Source organism: Protopterus annectens, chromosome 2.part2, assembly GCF_019279795.1.
Source record: "Protopterus annectens isolate FY-2018-M chromosome 2.part2, PAN1.0, whole genome shotgun sequence".
Lineage (NCBI taxonomy): Eukaryota > Metazoa > Chordata > Ceratodontiformes > Protopteridae > Protopterus > Protopterus annectens.
Genome location: NC_056730.1, coordinates 114,565,175 through 114,585,930, shown reverse-complemented (window position 1 = coordinate 114,585,930; position 20,756 = coordinate 114,565,175). Strand labels below are relative to the sequence as shown.

The following is a 20,756-nucleotide window of genomic DNA, read 5'->3' as shown; positions in this document are numbered from 1 at the left end:
ATATCTGAAGTGTGCAAAGTGTTTGCCAAGTGTGTGCAGTATTACGGTGCAGTTATTTCACAAAGTACAGTAATTTCAAAGAATATTTTGCAAAAGTACAGTTATTTTGAAGACTATTTTGCAGAGTACAGTATTTCAAAGAGTTTATTGTGCATTTGAATATTACAAATACCTGATGTGTGTGCATGCTCGTACATAATTACAAGGGCCATTTTACATTGTGTTTTATTACAATCTGTTGGCATGGCAGAAGGTTTTCACAGACCTGCACCGCTTGTGTTTGATAATAATACTGCAGAAAACTGGAGTGTGTTTGAGCAGGAATACAATATTTTCATACAGGCTGCTTTTCCTGACAAAGACGCATGTACAACAGCATTTATTCTGCTTAATTTAGCTGGTTCAGAGGCTATTGAAAGAGAGCATTCATTTGTGTTTGCAGGGGAGGGGAAGACCACCATATAGTGGTACTGGCTGAAACGTGGAAAGACCCCGAGTGCTTAAATAGTAAATTTAGAGAAATGTAACCCCCAAACAAATTTTACAATGGAAAGGCACTTATTTTACACAAGGGATCAAAAGCTTGGTGAAACTTTTGCAGCATATATAACTGACTTGAGAAATAAGGCTAAAACATCCACATTTGGTGATTTGAGAGAGGAGTTGATAAAGGACAGGTTTGTGTGTGGTATTAATAATGACACAGTGAGAAAGATTTTGCTTTGAGACAGTGATTTGACGTTAAATAATGCCATTGAGATTTGTCAGATATATGAGCTTACAGAAAGGCACACAAGTATGCTTACAAATGAGAATAGCTATGGAAAGTACAGTGACAAAGCTCATGTTGACAGTAAGCAGCACGTGGTTAAAAGAAACAGGCCCAATCACATGGCAGCTACTGCAGGTCCAGTAACAGTCCCTGGGAAACCCAGAATCTTTTTAGTAAATTCCAGGACATGCTTAGTGAAGCATAAGGGTGAGTCAGCAAAGTCAAAACATGTGCCCCCACCTAGCTTCATAGTCAACTGTTGTAGTCGTGGTGGTAATCATAAACTCAAACGAGAAAACTGTTTAGCTTTTGGTCAGCAGTGTCATTCTTGCAATAAGTGGAATAATTTCTAAAGGTTTTGTAAATCAAATAAGGCACATTCTTTTATTAAAAGAGAGCATACAAAGAGGTTAGTTGATCAATTAGAAAGCTGTGACCCTACTTTTTATTTTGATGGTGTGTCTGTGCTTGGTGAAACAGTTAATGCAGTAGATTTATGGGCAAAGAACAAAATGTTTTGCACTGTTTGGATTAATGGGAGTCCTGTAGAGCTCAGAGTAGATACTGGCTCAAAATGCAATGTTATGTCAGCAGAAATGTTTGCTAGAATAAAAGCTACAGAACAACTTGATCTGACAAACTGTGTGAAGCTTGTTGCTTATGGTGGTGAAGAGATTCAAACTGAAGGCTCACACTGGGAGCAGCTATGACTTGCAATTTTACATAGTCAAGAGACACGTGCAGTCATTGGTGGGCCTCAAAGACAGTTTGAAAATGGGACTGATTAAGAGATCCACCATGTAAGCTTAAATGACAACAGCTCAGATTTTGCCCAAACTATTTTTCTTGAGCATGCTGATAGTTTTACAGGCAAAGTACCAGTTGTGTACTCCACGAAGTTAGACCCAGGGGTCAGCCCAGTTATCAGACCAGCACAGAAAGTTCCAGTAGCTATGCACAGCAGAGTCAAAGCTGAGCTAGACAGAATGGTGCAGCTAAGAGTAATCTATCCAGTAGAAGAACATACTGAATGGGTATCCTCCATTGTAGTAGTTCATAAGAAAAGCTCAGATGATATCAGAATATGTATTGATCTAAGAGATCTGAACAAAGCATTAAAAAGTCCTCATCATCCAATGCGCACAGTCAAATAGGTTGCTGCCCTCATGACAAATGCCACTGTTTTTTCTGTCTTAGATGCAGAGTGTTAATTTTTGCAAATTTTGCTTGACCAAAAATCTTCCTTGTTAACCATATTCGGTACAGCATTTGGGAGATAGATTTCTGAGAATGCCATTTGGGATAAATTCTGCCAGTGAAGTCTTTCAGCATGAGATAGAGCAAATTTTGTTTTCGGGCTATCCATGTGCTATTACAGTAGGTGATATTCTAGTAGGAGGCAATGGTGAAGTCGGACATGACAGAAACCTCAAGAAAGTTCTGGAAAGAGCACAAGAAGTGAATCTTAAGCCGAATCCTCAGAGGTACAAATTCAGGCTACATGAAGTTACTTATGTTGGTCACTTGTTTAACAATTCCGGCTTAAAACCAGATCCTTCCAAGCAAACAGCAATTCTCGAGATGCCAGCTCCAGACAACGTTTAAGTCCTACAATGTTTTCTTGGCATTGTCAACTATCTAGGCAAGTTGATTCCAGATTTAAACAAACTTTCAGCACCGCTAAGAGAGCTGACATGCAAAGATGTAATTTGGGTCTTGGTCAGAGCAGCACCAGAGAGTATTTGATGTCCTGAAACAGAAAATTGCTAACCCTCCAACTCTCAACTGCTATGATGTTTACAAACCAGTTACTCTTACCTGTGATGCTTCTAAGTTTGGTCTAGGTGCAGTCATTCAAGAGAGTAGACCAGTAGCCTATGCATCGAGAACTCTTACCCAAATTGAGATGCAATATGCCCAAATTGAGAAAGAGCTTTTGGCAATTGTGTTTGCATGTCTAAAGTTTCATGATTATATTTATGGTCAGCCTATCCAGATCAAAACTGATTATCAGCCTTTAGTCACCATTTTGAGAAAGCCTATGCATACAGGTCCTGCCAGATTGTGATGCATGATGCTCAAATTGCAGAAGTACAATTTCAATCTTGTTTACATGAAAGGCAGACTTCTTTATCTTAATGATACCATATCCAGATTACTCGGAAAAAAAACACAGAACAGCAGAACAATGAGCAACTTGATTTTGAGGTCATGCAAGTGAGAATTTTTTCTTCCACACGTGAAGTGGGAAATTTTTCTGCCACATGTCTTGATGAGCTTAAAACTCACACAGCTTCAGATCCAATTCTCCAGAAGCTAAACGACTTAATGAATCGAAGATGGCCTTCAAAGCAATATTGTTTACCAGTAGAAGTGCAGCAGTATTTTCCATACACAGATGAGATTTTGTCAGACAATGGTATCATCATGAAAGGTCCTAAAGTGATTGCTCCAAAATCCCTGCAACAAAAGTACATTAAGATTTTTTATTGTGGCCACCCAGGAACTGACTGTACCAAGAAGGGCAAGAGGTCCAGTATTTTGGCCTTCTAAGTCAAGACATATTGAGAAAGTAATTTCATCTTGTTCAGTTTGTAATAGTACAAAGCCACATCAACAAAAAGAACCACTTTAGTTAAGCCAGATTCCTGACCTACCTTGGCCAACAATAGCCACAGATATCTTCAAGTGGAATGGTCAACATTACTCTGTGTTAATAGACTCATTCAAATTGGTTCGAGATTGACCTACTTCCGAACCTAACTTCCAGTACTGTCATTACTAAGTAGAGGTGACATTTTTCTGTCCATGGTAGTCTACATAGAGTTATTTCTGACAATGATGCACAGTTTACAAGCCAGCAGTTCAAGAAGTTTGTAGAAGCGTGGGACTTTGTTCATATTACGAGTAGTCCTGAATGCCCTCAGTCAAATGACTTGGCTGAACATGTAGTTCAAAGTGCAAAACAGCTGTTAGAGAAATCCAGACATGACAATACTGACGTTTTTCTCAACTTGTTAAATCTCAAAAACATTCCTCATGATAAACATCTTGGTTCACCTGCCCAGAGACTTATGTCAAGACAAACCAGAACCACTTTACCAATCACCAGTAATTTATTGGTTCCATGTGCTAAGAACAACAAAACAGTAAAAGCCCAGCTGTTGAAGAAGCATTTGTCCCAGAAGTCTTACTATGATAAAACCAGCAAACCACCCCATTCTTTACAAAAAAAAAGGAGACAGCGAGGATGCAGACGTCGAAAGGTTTTAATCGCATCAGATTTGTGAAAAGTTTGTGTCAAGAGCCGAGATCATACATTGTGAAATCACAAGGAATGAAATTCAGACAAAATTGGAAGCATTTGTTACCAGTGCCCGAACCAGTGTTACCGCATCTTGCCTGTGACAAAAACTCTAGTTCTCAGAGTGACTTGTACAATGTTCTTGTTCCAGAGGACATTCCGTCAGCAATCCCTGTTACTGAGAAAATCCCTGAAACTCCTCAAGTAGGACATTCCCTAATGACTGTCCCTATTGCTAAACCCAGTCCTATTACATCATGAGATCAGGTCGCATCTCAAATCCTGGTTCCAGGTACAGTAATGTGGACATGACTGTTTTCTACATTAGTGTTTGTATAAGTGTATGCCGATTGAAATGCCATTGTTTATATATGAGACAGCTCAGTAAAGAGGGAGGATGTAGATCAGTGCATGTGATATACCTTTAAGAAGCATTACAGTCAATGGCACATACATACAAGTATTGAGCACATGCAAGCAAGAGTGCCATTTTGAGTGACCAGCCAGAGTGAGGGCATGCAAGTATGTAGTCAGTCAGTTAGTTAGATAGTTCAAGTTCAATGTTCTTGCCATCCATCCTGACATGTTTGTATACAATAAACTACTTAAACGAACACCCAAGCCTCATCGTCTTCTTAATACACATAAGATGAGCAACAAAAACCTCTCCCTAAAATTCCGCAGTATCCACTGAAACCAGAAGCAGCGCAGGAAATCAAACCTGTAATTCAGTCCTTAATACAACAAGGAATGACAGTGCCAGCTAAAAGCCTTTGCTATACTATTTATCCTGTGAAAAAGCCAGAAAAAGATACTTATAAGTTTGTGTAAGATTTAAGGGCTATACAAAATGCAGTATTACCAATTTTTCCTGTGGTTCCAAATCCAACAACAATACTGAGTTGCATACCACCTACATTATAAATCCCCTGTTCCTTAAACTTGGGCAGCCTAACTTGACACATATCTTTAATCTGTCTCTGACCGCTAAGAGGATACCAAAACAGTTTAAACAAGCACCCCTTTCCAAGACAGCTTCCCAAAGAAGCAGAGAATTACCACCCAATAGCCAATCTTGAGACTTTATAAAAACTGATTGAAAAGTACGTATAACCAAATCCTGCAGCTCAGTGCACAATATGATATTCTCACTGACCAATAACATGGTTTCAGACTCAGGTTCAGCACAATTACAGCCATTATCTCTCTCACTAACACTAACTTTTCTAATACATGAAAAGGTAAACTAACAGGAACTATAGCCTTAGACCAACAAAGAGCCCTTGAATACTTAGATCATTAACATCATATTAACCAAACTTAAAAAAAAATGTAGAACTGTCTCAAACATAACATCCACTAATGGTTGCATTAACAAAGAACTATCCTTTATCCAGTAACATGGGCATCCTCCAGTGATTTGTTTTGGTTCATTTCCTTTCTTCCTTATTCATCAATAATCTCCAATGGCAGCTTCCTAACTTGGACAGCACTCTAAATGCAAATGCTATGGTTATCACCAGGTTTTGATCTTTCTCAACATGATTTCATGGAGGGGGTGCTCTCATTTAACCAATCATACATTTTTATAAGATGGTATGGGAAGCCTTGAATCAAGGTCTAAAGGTAAATGTTGTGCACTTGGATCTTGCCAAGGTTTTTGACTCTGAGCTTCATGACAGTATGACAAGGAATACTAATAAATTTATTATAGGATGGATTGGTAAATGACTGGAAGAGAAATCATGTAGGGTGAAAAATAGTTCTATTTAAAAAGATAAAGGAAAGAAACATTCCACAGGAGCCTGTTTTGTTGCCCAAATTGTTTACAAATTTATGTCTGATTTTCCAAGAGATATCATCTGATGGTTTGCTGACGACAATATGGTGGGGTTCACTGGTATCCTCAATTCAGTTATTGAGGATCAGGCCAGGCTACAAGGATTTTGGATACTATGGAGATGTGGGCACAAAAATAAAAAGAAGTGGAAAGTAATCCAATTTGGTATTAATAACATACATTATCTTTATTCTTTCAATAGTAATCTGAAGATGTCTCATCAGAAAGGGATCTTGGGATGGTTACAGACAAACCTGTTTGCCTTTGAGGCTAATGTGAGAATGACTACAAGTTAATATTGTATAGCTGTTAAAGATATATTGAGATCTCTCTCACGTAGGAATAGCTAGTGATATTCCATGGTACAAAACAATAGTTAGACCTCAAACCGAATACTAGGCTGCTGCTTACCTTTATAAGAAGGACCAACTTAATGGATTAGAAAGAATTCAGAGGTTCCTTACAAGGCTGGCAACAGAAGTAAATGGGCTGGTCTATAAACTAAGGCTAAGAAACATGCAGTTACACTCTATTCATTACAGATTAGAGAGGATTTAATTATAATCTATAAGGGTGTTCCTATCTCTGTACTGGCAGCGGAAATGGGCAGTGGAATAGGAAATCAGCCATTAGTCACTTGTAATAAAGGAGACTTTGTGGCTGTACCTAAAACTTTAGTAGAATTAAGAACAGCAGGTTCCATTGTAGGGCTGGGTAAGTGTGGCATGCATTCTCACTAAGCATTAGAAATGCCACAGGATTGTCATCTTTCAAATATGCTTTTGATACCTGGATGGGTGACAGTGTCTATGACCCACAACTGACTGTTGGGTAAGCTCTTTGAGGTCTGTTTTAAGGCCATGAGTTTGTATTTATTAACACTGTAACATTGATTTACTTATCACTGATAAATATTATTTAATCTCTGCTATACAACTTTAAACTTCTGTGGAACCGACTTCAGCGAAACACAAACACTAAAAAAGTATACAGCAATGTTCTTTGGAACTAGTATATTACTGGCTCCATATCTTCCAATGCACACATCCATGATTCAGAACCACACTTCCTAACAGTTGTAATCCAGCAAAGGTACCTTGGTTTAACCCTGAATCAAACCCTTTCATTTCCACCTAGAAACTCAGTCCCAGAATGTACTATCCCAACTAAAAGTACCCTACAGAATTTCTCATCTTTTAACAAAAGATGTAAGCAAACTATTACAATCAATGTGCTCTTAGCTTTATTTGAATACTCCCTTTCACAACTTATATATCCTCCAAATGACTGAAAATAAGATGTTAAGATAGGATGTCAGAACCACAAACCACCCCACTAAAAAGCACACACAGGTCAGTCCAAACACACAGGCCTTCATATGCTGAGGCTCTTAAAACTAACCTACCTAAATTACAAAGGTCTCCTAAAAGTAACATAAGAAACAAGTACTCTCTGTGACTTCACATACACACAACAGAGGCAGTAGCCACCACAAAACACACATCTGAGTCACACTGACTCAGTTCAAAAGTCCATAAAGCAAACCTCCACACAATCCAATATCCTAGTCATAGGTGACTCCATAGTGAGACACACTAATGCACCACTCAACAGGCTGTGCAAGGAGGGGGTCATGGTCATTTGCCTATCAGGTGCCAAGATTTGCAAACCCCACTGAAGCTGTACTGCCCCAAAAACAGCCTACGAAGAAGAGGAACCCACCCTAGAAGAACTAAGAACAGCACTACGGAAAATGAAGTCAGGGAAAGCAGCATGCTCAGAAAAGGTCGCAGCAGATATGATAAAGATGCTGGGTGTGATAGGAAAGAAATGGCTCCTGAGGGTACTACTAGCAATGTGGAGAGAAAGGCGTATCCCAGATGACTGGAGAATAAGCATACTTGTGCCAGTGTACAAGAACAAAGGGGATGTCCACAACTATGGGCAGTACAGAAACATCAAACTTCTATCACATTGCATGAAAGTTCTGGACAGGGTGACTGATAAATGGATAAGCAGAGTAGTAGAATGTAAGATGTGAGATGAGAAGTTTGGCTTCAGATTAGGATGGAGCACAACTGACCAGATGTTTGCAATGACACATATACTTGAGAAGAAGCTAGAAATGAGAGTCCAAGAGGGCATTCCTAGACTTGGAGAAAGCATATGACAAGGTCCCAAGAAAGCTGATCTGGGCAGTACTGCAGTGGTTTGAAGTCCCAGAAACACTGGTAGAATTAGTGCAGGCTATATACAAGGACCCAATGACTCAAGTACAAACAGTGTTCGGCCTCACAGAGGGGTTCCCAGTGGGAGTGGGTGTACACCAGGGTTCAGCTCTGAGCCCACTGCTATTCATACTGGTGAAAGACTACATTAGCAAACAGGTCGAAGGGGACAGATCAGCAAAATTGCTGTATGCAGACAATATGGCATTACAGACAGACTCTGAGCTAGAACTTCAGCAAAGGATAGAAGAATGGAATGCAAAACTGAAGCCACATGGGATGAAACTAAGCAATCCAAAGTTGGTAATGGCAGCAAACTGGGGAAATCAGAAGAAGCTGAGAATAGAGATAGAAGGGAAGATAGTGGAACAGGTAAACTGCTTCAAGTATCTGGGAGGGCTGGTTGAGGAGAAGGGAAGTCTGAATGGAAGAGGTCAAAGCTAGAATCAGAGGGGCTGCAGCCAACTGGCATAGAGTGTCAGGTGTAGTCTATGACAGAAGAATAACAAAGAAGCTGAAAAGAAAGGTGTACAAGACACTGGTGTGACCAGTACTACTGTATGGTACAGAAACCTGGGCAGTAAAGGCAGAACAGTTGAAGAAGCTAGAGGTGATGGAAAAAAGTGCCTCAGAAGGGTGGTAGGATGCACAGTGTAGGACAGACGAAGAAATGAGGACATAAGAGCAGAAGCCAAAGTAGCTCCAATTGCAGAAAAGATCAAAGAGAACAGATTACAGTTGTTTGGACACGTGCAGAAAAGCAGAAGACAATCTGGTGAGGAAGATTTGGGACAGACATAAAGAAGGTAAGAGGAAGCGAGGACGTCCAGCAAAGAGGTGGATGGATTGTGTCAAAGAAGATCTGCGACAGTCAGGCATGAGTGTTAAAGAAGGCAGGAGTGTGGCACTGAATTGAGAAAGTTGGTGACAGTTAACATGACACCCCGACCTCATGTAGAAAAAATAGGAAAAAGGGGGCTAATTATGATGATAATGCAGTCAGTTGCCTCATTAAGGAAGAGCTCAAGTCCTTGCACCAAAATTACACATATGAAACAGTCATAGTACAAGTGGGTATAAATGACTTGAATCTTACCTCCCTGGATTATAAAAAGGACTGTATGAAACAATGTCCTTAAAGGCTCATTTGCATATAATACTTGGGCCTCTACTACAGAAGATTTAAGGTATTACACAGTGAAGCTCAGTTGGGGTCTTTCTTGCAATTTTTACTGAATGGTTTGTCTGAGCGACATTTTTATCCTTTGGTTTGGACGGTACCCATAAAACTTAAGAGGTAAAAAGACATGGGCATTCAGAAGCCATGTAGCTGAAACACTGACATGTCCTTAAATGGTAGTTTGCATATATCCCATAGGTATCCACTATAGGAGTTTAAGGTATTACACACTGAAGATTCTTAAAGTTTTACTAAACTATATGAACAGAGACCTGCTGGAGCACTTGGAATATGTGTCTGAGGCTAGTATGGACCTGGCTATATATATATATATATATATATATATATATATATATATATATATATATATATATATAAATATAAAAGCCTAGGAGGTGGTGGTAGACAGTCCTAACTGCTTTGTCAGGGATGGCCTTCACCCCTACCCCCAAGGCTTTCATATATTAGCTAAATCCTTGTCCACACCAATAGTGCTTTTTTAAGTAAAATCAGTGGTCCAAAGCTTTAACATACAAAACAGAATTTAGATAACACTAAGATATTGCTGCTCACTGCCAGCAGCCTTAACAAAAAAAAAAAAAAAACTCCATTTCCTACAAATACTCTTGTGTGGAAGACTTTGACATCTGCGCCATCAGCGAGACCTGGTTCATGACCAACAAAAGCACTCCATCAGTGCAGGGTTTCAATGTGTATCACATATTCAGGTCCATGCACTGAACAAAGACAATAAAGGTGGTGGAGTCTCGATATTCTTAAAAACACATTTAACCTCCAGACTCATTAGATAAGATAAATGACCTGGAACAACTTCACACACAACATACTCTTTACAAAACCCCTTATCACAATCATAGCTAAGTAGAGGAACCCTCTAGGTCCCTCACAGTCCACACCTCCTACCTAATTAGTATGGAGTCCCTATGCATTAAGCCAAACACTATTCTTCTTGGAGACTTCACCCCTCTATAAACAGGAAAATGTATATATCCTTAAATGTGTATGCCAAGAAATGTCTGGACTTCATCAATAATATGGTGCAACTTTGCTCCCCACCAATTTTAACTTCTTTCCTGATCAAATCAGTTGTATTCACTGTAAGACTGAATCCTGAAGCAACTTTCTTTACCTCTGTACTCAAAGACTATGCAAAGGTTAATCTACTAAAAAGGAGTCATGACTTAGCTAAGTTCAAAAGTCCCTTCCATGTGGACAACCCCATTGCCTATAGTGAATCCTTTCCTGCCAAATTCTATGCACATGTAAACAGCTACATAGATGCACATTAGAAATAAATACAATGCCGAATTCAACTCATTATCCCAGAAGTGGAACCCTAGTATAATGGTACCCTACAATAAAAGAAAACAACTTGTTGCATGCAAAAATAAATTTAAATCTCAAGATTCCAAAAACACTCTTGCTAAACTAAACAAGGAACTCCAGATCATGATCAGGTCAACCAAAGCTAGACAAAAGGTAAAAGGAAAACCTGAAAGCATTTTTAATCAAGTTAGTAACCAAATGCCCAGCACTGTGCAGAACTAATATTAAATTATATCACATACTCATAGGTTCATAGGTAGGTACTAGGCTATTGGCCATAGGGACTATATAAGCCTAGCCAAAAATGTACCCTGGCTTTCGCCACCCAAGAATATTATTTTCCTGTGCCCCTGTCGAGCAGAGCCACAGAAGTGATCCCTGGGGTGAATTTCCTATTTCCCATCCAATCGTCAAGATTTTCCTTGAAGAGTGCTAATGAGGAGCTCTGTTTGACATAGATAGGTAGTCTGTTGCAGAGTATGAGAAGTCTCTGCGACAGGAATCTATCCCTCCAGCATGTTCTCTTTACTGTGGTGACAAGGTTTAGGTCCCTAGAGCGTGTACCCTCCAGCATGTTCTGTTTACTGTGGTGACAAGGTTTAGGTCCCTAGAGTGTGTAGCTTGGAGGGATTGGGATTTTAAGTGGAGCATGTCCAACAGCTCTGGGTTTGACATAGCTTTGTATGTTTGGCAATGGCTTCTGGGTCTGCCTATCTACTAGCAGACAAATTTACGTCAAACTTAACCTCCCCTTCCTTCCAATATTCTTATTTCATATGCCCACATCTACTCCCTCACCCCAATTATCCGAAGAACAAATCCTCAAGGCACAACCTAAGACCAAGGACACTACTTCAATGAGGACAGACAACATACCTGTCATCTGATCAGCATGAAACATGGCTTGTCAGACCCCCTACAGAAGCTATTCAATATAAGCCTCAAGACAGGCTACATGCCAGATGAATGGAGGACAGCAACAGTCATTCCCTTGCACAAAGGCGGGACTTCAGTGAACCTGGGTTATTATAGACTTATAAGCCTGACCAGCCTCATCTGTAAGGCTATGGATAAGATCATTATGGAATTAATGAAGGATGCAGGTAACCTTAAGACTCTCAACCCAGGCCAGTTTGGATTCAACAAGGGCAGATCCTGCCTACTTAACCTGGTCAACCTCTTTGAAACAGTTACTGTAGCATTGGATAAAGGCATCTCATTAAATACTGCATATATAGACCTCACAAGAGCATTTAACACCTTCCCACACTCAAGTATCATAGATATATAGGGATTTACATTTAAATTAGAGAGATAACTCATTGGATAGCAAACCGTCTCACAAAGAAAAAGTCCAGGAAATAAGGGTGGGTGGCTTTACCTCTCCAAAAGAACTGTTGTTACTGGTGTACCTTCGGGTTCATTCCTTTCGCCAGCCCTTCTTCACATTTACTTCTTGGTGGTCAGAGCTAATGTTAAGACTTAATGCTTCCCCAAAGGACATAATGATCCTCCAAGAGGGCCTGTCTCTAACCAATAACTGGTGTCAAAACTATGGACTAAAATTAAATGTAATGAAATGTATAATTGTATCCTTCGGCAAGCATGACTCAGCATGACTCTCTTTTTAACTATCACATTGACAACATATCCCTGAAAAAAGATCCTGTAGTCAGAGAGTTGGGAACCTGTATTAGCAACAACCTGTCCTTTGATCACCGTGTGCCCACTATTGCAAGGAAGTACTTTTTCATTTTACAGCTTAGAACGTACTGTGTTCAAGTCCAGGGATCTAATCATTCAACTATAGTCAGCATTTATTAGGCTGATCAGCTAGTATAATATCCCTTTTAGTATGTACTTTTCAAAACACATTACAGATGAAATGATCGCAGTGCTTCCTCACTAAGAAAATCAAAGACCTAAATCATAAAAAAACTCTGTAGACTGTGTCAAAGCTTTGTCCCTCTTCACAGCATCATACAGACAACCTCTGCCTTTCATACAGAGCCTCACCACACAGTATCCTGTCAAACCCAATAGCACAGCAAGGGTGGGGCTAAGGGGACAATTGCCTTGAGTGAAAAGTGTTAGAGGGCATGACTGGAAGACAGGCTTGCACTTAGGATTTTTTTTTTTTTTAAGGCACTTGAATTCTGTGTTTTGTTTGCTTTTCACTTAAAGATCTTGGGGAGGTGTGTAGATTTTATTAGGTCTACTTTATTTCGTTGAATCTCATTTCACTGGACTAACTTAGTATATATGGCACTGTGTAGAGTACTGTAAGGCAAGTAAAAGGTATATGCCCTTTTCCCAACTGTAGTGCAATCCTGTAGTTAGTATATATAGTTAGGGTGGTGTGGGGGGCCCCACCTTCTTTGTTTAATAGTCTATTTTACCAAAAACTTCAAAACAATACATTTTAAAGAACAGACATGCATAGTTACAACACAAATGACAGTCTCCAGAAGACAATATGTACTCAAACTAATTGGAGAGCTACGTCCCCCCCCCCCCAAATTATATATACTAACTCCAGGATCGCACTACAGTGGGGAAAAGGGCATATACCTTTTTCCTTGCCTTACAGTACTCTACACAGTGCCATATATACTAACTACAGTTCAGTGAAATGAAATTCAGTGAAATGAGTTTTCAGTGGAGTGGTCAGGAAGAAATGAAATTCAGTGAAATGAGATTCAACAAAACAAACGTAGACCCATATATACATATATATATATATATATATATATATATATATATATATATATATATATATATATATATATATATATATATATATATATATATATATATATATATATATATATATATTTTTTTTTTTTTTTTTTTTTAAATTTGCTCTTCAATTAAAGAGCTGAGGGGGTGGGACACTAGTTTGTGGGACCAGCACAGGTCAGTAGTTGAGCTAGCTACCACTCTGGTTGGTCAAACCTACTACACATTTGCAAGTCCAACCGTGGCATAAACACCCACTCAAGGGCTCTCAATGTCTTCTTCAATGCAGGTAGAACATGTTGGAGGGAGAAGTATGTGTCATACAGAATTCTGCTTCTGTGGAACCATCTTACACTCCACATAAAGAAATGTACTTCTCTTAACTGTGTTCAAATGCAATTTGGATTAATGGATGGGTAACCACAAATTCACTCCCAGTTTAGCAGCCTTATCCCTCACGGATAGGGGCAACATATAAATGTTCCAACATATCTTTATTCTCTGCCTCTAGGTTATTTGTACAGAAAATATACAGACTAAAAACTACCATAATGTTAGGCTTCTTAAGATCCTCACAGGTCAATATCCTAGTAAGTACCTATGATGCTATGAAACAAATATTTATTCATTTAGCCTGTACTATGGGTACCACTGTATTACTACTGGGAGTTAGTTGCATTTTCTGATAGAAGTAAGGGCTTCTGTACTCAAACACCCTTGCCTACAAATTACTAAATGGTCATTATTGCACACCACTCAATAAGTTCTTACACTTGGTTACATCATCAGGAAAAGAGATAACCTCTTTGTGAGACTACCCAACACTTGAGGCTTTTTTTTTTGTCAAATTAACACCAGAGTACTAGAACAAAATCCCTCCAGAGTTCAGGTCCCTTAGTCCACTAGAATATTTCTATACATTACTCAATGATCGCACCAGAAAAATATAACAATGTCAGTGTTTTAATGATCACGGTTAAATCATGCCGCTCTACCTTATACACCCTCAGCTCTTCTGCTGTTCGTTTATTTATTTATTTACTTATTTATTAAATTGACTGACATTTGTTTACTGGAAAGGTCTGATTGGACAACTTTAACCAATTTCAGCAAGGACCCACGGAGAAACATTACCTACAAACTCTATGGTTCTGCATTATTCCCACAGTTAGTGTACTACATCTCTTACTTTGCCTATACATTCTACTTTGTTTTGTTCCTCCATTACCTTCCACAGCATCACTAACTGTGTCATTTCTTCAGTGGTTATTCCTTCTTACCACTTACTCTTTTTACCCTCTTGCCCCTATTGTTTCTATGGTCCTCCTTGCCCATTCCCAGTAATCTGTCAGTTCTTTATTTCTTTTCCTCTAGACTACTCTCCCTTTCTTACCCATTCCTTCCTCTTACAGACTACTGTTTCTCTAGATCATCCTCATCTCTGCTTATAGCTGATGAATTTATTACTTAGCTTCTCATTTGTTACCAGTTCCACTTCGTTTGCATTTCATTTATTGTATATAGTATAAATTTGTAATACTGTTCAGCAATTACTTATAATTAATGACTGTATTCTACTGGAACTGTAAGACTATTCTATCTTTGTATACTTGTCTTTTGTGCCAAATGTTCCTTCAACTGGTGACTTTACCCAGTTAACAAAATTAAATACGTTAATATGCATAACTGTAAATGGGAAAAGGCTGCAGTTAGTATGCCCTGGCAGCAGAAGTTAAACTGCCAATAGATTTTTTCTTACCTTGCACCACAGCAAAGACAAAGATACTGCCCAATCTATAGCTTGCAGTTGCATACCATGCTAAGATCTCACAATGAACTATGCATATGCACATGAAACTATCAACACTTATTTGCCATTCAGCTTCTCCATCCAAATATCTTTAAAACTGCTTACTGTAGAACTATTCTGTAATTAGGACTTAGGATTAGTGTCCATGGTTCAACAGTAGCAAACTTAGCTTTCTGGCCTTCTAGCACCAAAGACATGGATTCTATTCCCACTCCAGTTGACTGAATTGCTAATGGGGGTGCTCCACTCTGAGTGTGCTGTCCTTTATATGAGGCACTTAACCAGGATCATATTTGCTTGAGTTGGTGGATGTAAAAGATCCCACAGCATTTATCTAAAAGAGAAACTCCCTGACACCTTGGCCAAATAGTATAAATACCACCTTGGGTATCTCCTGAAAAGAGGCCACTAGTCTAGTGGAACTAACCCGGTTCAACTTAAGATAAATACATAAATTTTAAAAAATTACAAAACTGAAAATTAATAACATTTCAAAGTAAAATTACAGCTTACCTCTGGTTTTTGCCCACATTGACAGCTATCCAGGGTACAAATCGGTACTTGTAAGCATTCCACTTGCTTAGTAAAGGTTGCAGTACCTCTTTGAATACCATTCCTCACATATGACATTGTGCAGTAGGGTTTGTAGTAGCAGTAAATCAGCACAAGATTCGACATCTGACTACATCAATACCTCCATCTGCAGAAAAAGAGAAGGGAAAAAAGCTGACTTCTTTCCTTTACCTTAGACTAGCTAAGAGGACAGATGAGTTTTCAAAAGTAATTCAAGTTCCATAAATACAATTTACAAACTGAATACCTTTACAAAATGTGCAAAAACTGAAAACAGTAACTTTCAATAACTACAGAAAAAGTCATGTGAGTTAAAAATAAATATAACTAACACACCTAAGTGTAAACCTACAAATAATGTTTTCTACAAAAGTAAAGTACAATTGAATCATTTCCATCAGTGTACAGGGATAAAGCCATGATTATGACTCAGGAAACCATTTGACTAGTAGTCCAGACACCAGTTGATGGAGTTGGCAGTGGAGGAAAAGGTAAGATTCGGCATTGCCTGTTCATATATCCGGGGAGATGGTATGGGAACGTGATCCAGGGCATTTTGATTGTGATCCCCACTGATGCTATTATGGTCTTAATGAAAGCCACCGCTGTAGTAGCTAGTGGGCAAAAGACAGACCTACCACCATACAGGTGGGGAAATCGTATCTGTGGCACCAGTGCATGCCCAACTAGATAAAATTACTCCAGCACAAAGGAAGGTAATGCTTAAACAGACCACCCCCCATCTGACACCAGTATGATGGCCTTTGTTTCTGTTATGTCTATCTCTCCTCTGGCTGCAGGCAGCATTCATAATCTGATTGTTCAGAGCTCTTCTCATTTATTGGGAAAAGACCCACCTGGTGCAGGGACATATCTGGGATGCCCCATTAAGATGTGATGATCCTCAACAGAAAAGGAGCTATACAGGAAGCCAGAGATCTGAGGTCAGTGGCAGCTGTTCAAAAAGAGTAAACTGACATACACTGAAAAGGATAAGTAGATGATCTTTGGATATGAATCTTCAGATATGTACAAGGTGACTCTGGAAAGGTGGTAGTATGTAATTTGTTATACATATATCCTAAGTTTCAACTGAGTCTCTCTCGGGTTCAGGGTGATGGTAGAAATGGGTGCTGCTGTTCAGGTGGTCATGAGCATGCTGCTTTACATTACTGCAGCACCATTACTAGGCCTGCTGGAGTAACACTGATACAGTATGTAGCAGATATCATTATCATCAACCTCCTTTTTCTCATTTTCTGCATGGGGGCAGGGTGTCGTGTCAACTGTCACCATCTCTCTCTATTCAATGCCACTGTTCTGCCTTCTTTGACACTCATGCCTGACTGTTGCAGGTCTTCTTACACACAGACCAGCCACCCCTTTACTGGATGCCCTTGTTTCCTCTTCCCATCTGCCCCAAATCTTCTTCACTAGATTGTCTTCTGAGTTTCTGCACATGTGCCCGAATCACTGTAATCTGTTCTCCTTGATCTTTTCTGCAATTGGAGCTACTTTGACTTCTGCTCTTATGTCCTCATTTCATTGGCTGTCCACAGTGTGCATCCTACCAGCCATCTCAGACACTTCATCTCCATCACCTCTAGCTTCTTCAGCTGGTCACACCACTGTTTTGTACTCCTTACATTTCAGCTGCTTTGGCATTCTTCTGTCACATATTACACCTGACACTCTGCACCATTTGGCTGCAGCCCCTCTGATTCTAGCTTTAACCTCCTCATTCAGACATCCCATCTCCTCAACCATACTTCCCAGATATTTGAAGCAGTTAACCTGTCCCACTATTTTCCCTTCTATCTCAATTCTCAGCTTCTTCTGATCTCCACCATTTGATGCCATTACAACTGTCTTATCTGTATTCAATTTCATCCCATGTGCCTTCAATTTTGCATTCCATTCCCCTATTCTTTGAAGTTTTTACTCAGAGTTTGCCTTTAATGCCACACTGTCTGAATACAGCAACTTTGTTGATCTGTTGCCCTCCGACCCATTTGCTAATGTAGTCTATCACCAGTATGAACAGCAGTGGACTCTGAGCTGAACCCTGGTACACACCCACTCCCACTGGGAACTCCTCTGCAAGACCAAACATTGTTCATACTTGGGTTCTTGTACATAGCTTGCACTAATTCTAAATATTTCTGGGACTTTTAACTAGCACAGGACTGCCCAAATCAGCTTTCGTTGGACCTTGTCATAGGAATTCTCAGCTGGACTCTTTCCTCATCTCTAACTTCTTCTCAACTATCTGTCTCACTGCAAACATCGGATTGATTGAGCTGTATCCTGATCTGAATCCAAACTACTTATCTCTCATCTTACTTTCTACTACTCTGTGGACTTATCAATCACCTTCTCCAGAACTTTCATGCAATGTGACAGGAGTTTGATCTGTGCTGCCCACAGTAGTTAACGTCCCTTTTGTTTTTAAACACTGGCACTAGTATACTTATTCTCCCTTTCTCCACACACTGCTATGAGTCAGAAGCCATTTCTCCCCTATCTCACACAGCATCTTAATCACATCTTCTGCGACCTCATTTGGGCCATTTGCTTTCCCCAATTTCATTTTCCTTAGTGCTGTTCTTACTTGTTCTAGCGTCTATATCACATTATCGAAATGTGAAAATATCGAACAGCTGGAATGTCAAATATGCCATTCATCAAAGCCATTCTTCCCCACACCCCCTGCTAATTATATATACCAACTCAGAGATCGCACTACAGTGAGGAAAGGGCAAATTTTCTGATCCTCACTGTACTGTGATCTCACAAAAAACATTTCGTTCAATGGCATATTCGACATTTCAGCCGTTCGATATTTTCACACTTTGATACTGTGATATAGACCCTTGTGATATAGACCCTTGTTGTATGGTGGGCTCCTCCTCTTCCCTCACTGTAGGCTGTGTCTGGGGCAGTACAGCTTCTGGGGGCTTTTCTTCATTCAAAAGCTGCTGGAAGTACTTCTAAAAAGATCGCACAATAAAGGAGAATCTCATTCGAAGAAGAAGAACCAAGAGTCACTGTGTCGTTTTTATGACTGCACTGGAAAATCTTTTGCAGCATTTTGAAAAATAAAAATCTCTTAAGATCTATGTTAAGCTTGGAGCTCGACCTGCTGGTTTGATCATTCATAAAGTTGCAGAAAGTATTCTAATTAGTTCATCAATGTGGGAATGAAGAAAGGAGATTTTACCAGTAAGGATGACTGCAAGTAAAGGTACAGAAAATAAACAAGAGGACATTGGAATTTACTGAAGAACACTGGCAAAGGAGTCAATATATTGGAAGCAAATAGTTAAGAGAGAGAAAGAAAGGGAACAGATCAAGACGAGGCTAAGCAGAACTCTAGACTGCAGGTTAGAGACTGCATTCCCTACCAGAGACTGATATCAGAGTAGAGGCAAACACAAAGGGATAGGGGAGTCCTAAGTGAAATAACATCTCAGAGTTTTTAGTCAAGTTAATAAAAAACCCTAGGACTGACCCTTTGATAATAACAAATCATAGAGTAAACAGACAACAGAAATAAAATATACCTGGGCATGGAACTTTTCATAATTGTAGATGTTTATCTAAATTCATTGTTGCAGACATACTGCTAAAGACATGATGTCTGGGATTTCTATCTTCAGGAGGCCCAGTGGGCAGCCTGACTTCCAGAACTATACTTTCCCCTTCTGGCTTCAAACCAGCTTGTTCCCACCTGGATGTCAGGTCATTGGTGGTATAAGAGGGCATTGACCAATGCCGTTTTCCAAGCTTTTTTGTCCTGCTTAAACGGAGGCTGGTTCCAAGGCTTCAGAGCAAAAGTGCACTTGGGGGAATTATCCACAGGGAGCAGTGACCAAACCACAAGACTCAGTCCACCTCTCTGGGTTCTAGGTAAGTTCAGAGGCAAGGGGTAACTAGAAAGGGGTAGAAAGGGAAGATGAGAGGCAAAATGACTATGGTATCCATTCCTAACACTAACCCTAACCCTACACATTAACTTATGAAAACCCCTTTCAATAACAATATTTAAACAATTTAGGTCCAATGTTACATAGTTAAGTGTCTGGATTTAGTGATCAAAAAAGAACATTATTTGTTTTCCTTTTTCTAGTGCTTTGTGTTAGATTTTTTTCAGTAAGTTTGTTTTTGACATGCCTGCATTTTGATGTATCATTATATAATCAGATGCATATATCAGATGAAAAGGATGTAGAATTCATTCATTGAAAGGATGGTGTGGTCAAGTTGTATGCAGGCATGTAGGAAGAGATTTGTCCTTGTGGGGCAGTGACTGAAGATGGTGTAAAAAATGGCTGCAAAGATGACAAACCATGTGATTTAATTATTGATAAGCTGTAGAATCCTTTGGCATGGAAACTAAATACTGTATAATTATGTATACAAGTCTCATATAAACAATGTATAACTTTTTTTTACTTTTAACTGGAATTTTTTCAAATGTTGATTAAAGGTTTATACTGTACTAGATGTTTACTAAGAAGAAAGTAAGCTTCATACTCAGCCCGTATTATGAGACAGAAAGATATTTACTGTTACCTTTGCTGCATACACTTTACCAGTACATACTATTGCAATAGAAAAGCAACACTACGGGATGCCACAGAACTTAAATATTCTTAAACAATTTATGGGCATTTATCATCAGAATGGACAGGAGACTGTAGTGGTATAGACATGGCGAGGGACAAATACAAGATATCATTATTCAGTACCATTACTGTTGCATTATTTAGTGGGATGAGATAGTTAAATTATTCACAGGAAGCTATCCTTCCAATATTTTATACTTTAACTTAACTATAGTACACATCTTATTTTGTGGATATTATATATTTTTTTCAAACTGCCATTATTAATTATTATTATTACTATTATTAGTACTATTACTGGGCGACTTCAACTACCCCTCCATTAACTGGGAAAA

The 20,756-nt window shown here is 39.2% G+C and overlaps 1 protein-coding gene across 6 annotated transcripts in view; it reads right to left on the bottom strand.

The window, feature by feature from the left end:
* The window catches only part of SETD9 (SET domain containing 9), a 437,944-nt gene that overhangs the window by 265,642 nt on the left and 151,546 nt on the right, over window positions 1-20,756 (bottom strand). For all 6 annotated transcript variants that reach the window (XM_044063793.1, XM_044063792.1, XM_044063791.1 and 3 more), the window contains exon 2: window positions 15,734-15,920. In XM_044063793.1, coding sequence (XP_043919728.1) covers window positions 15,734-15,834 — 101 coding nt within the window. In that variant the 5' untranslated portion in view covers window positions 15,835-15,920. The remainder of the gene's footprint in view (window positions 1-15,733; window positions 15,921-20,756) is intronic.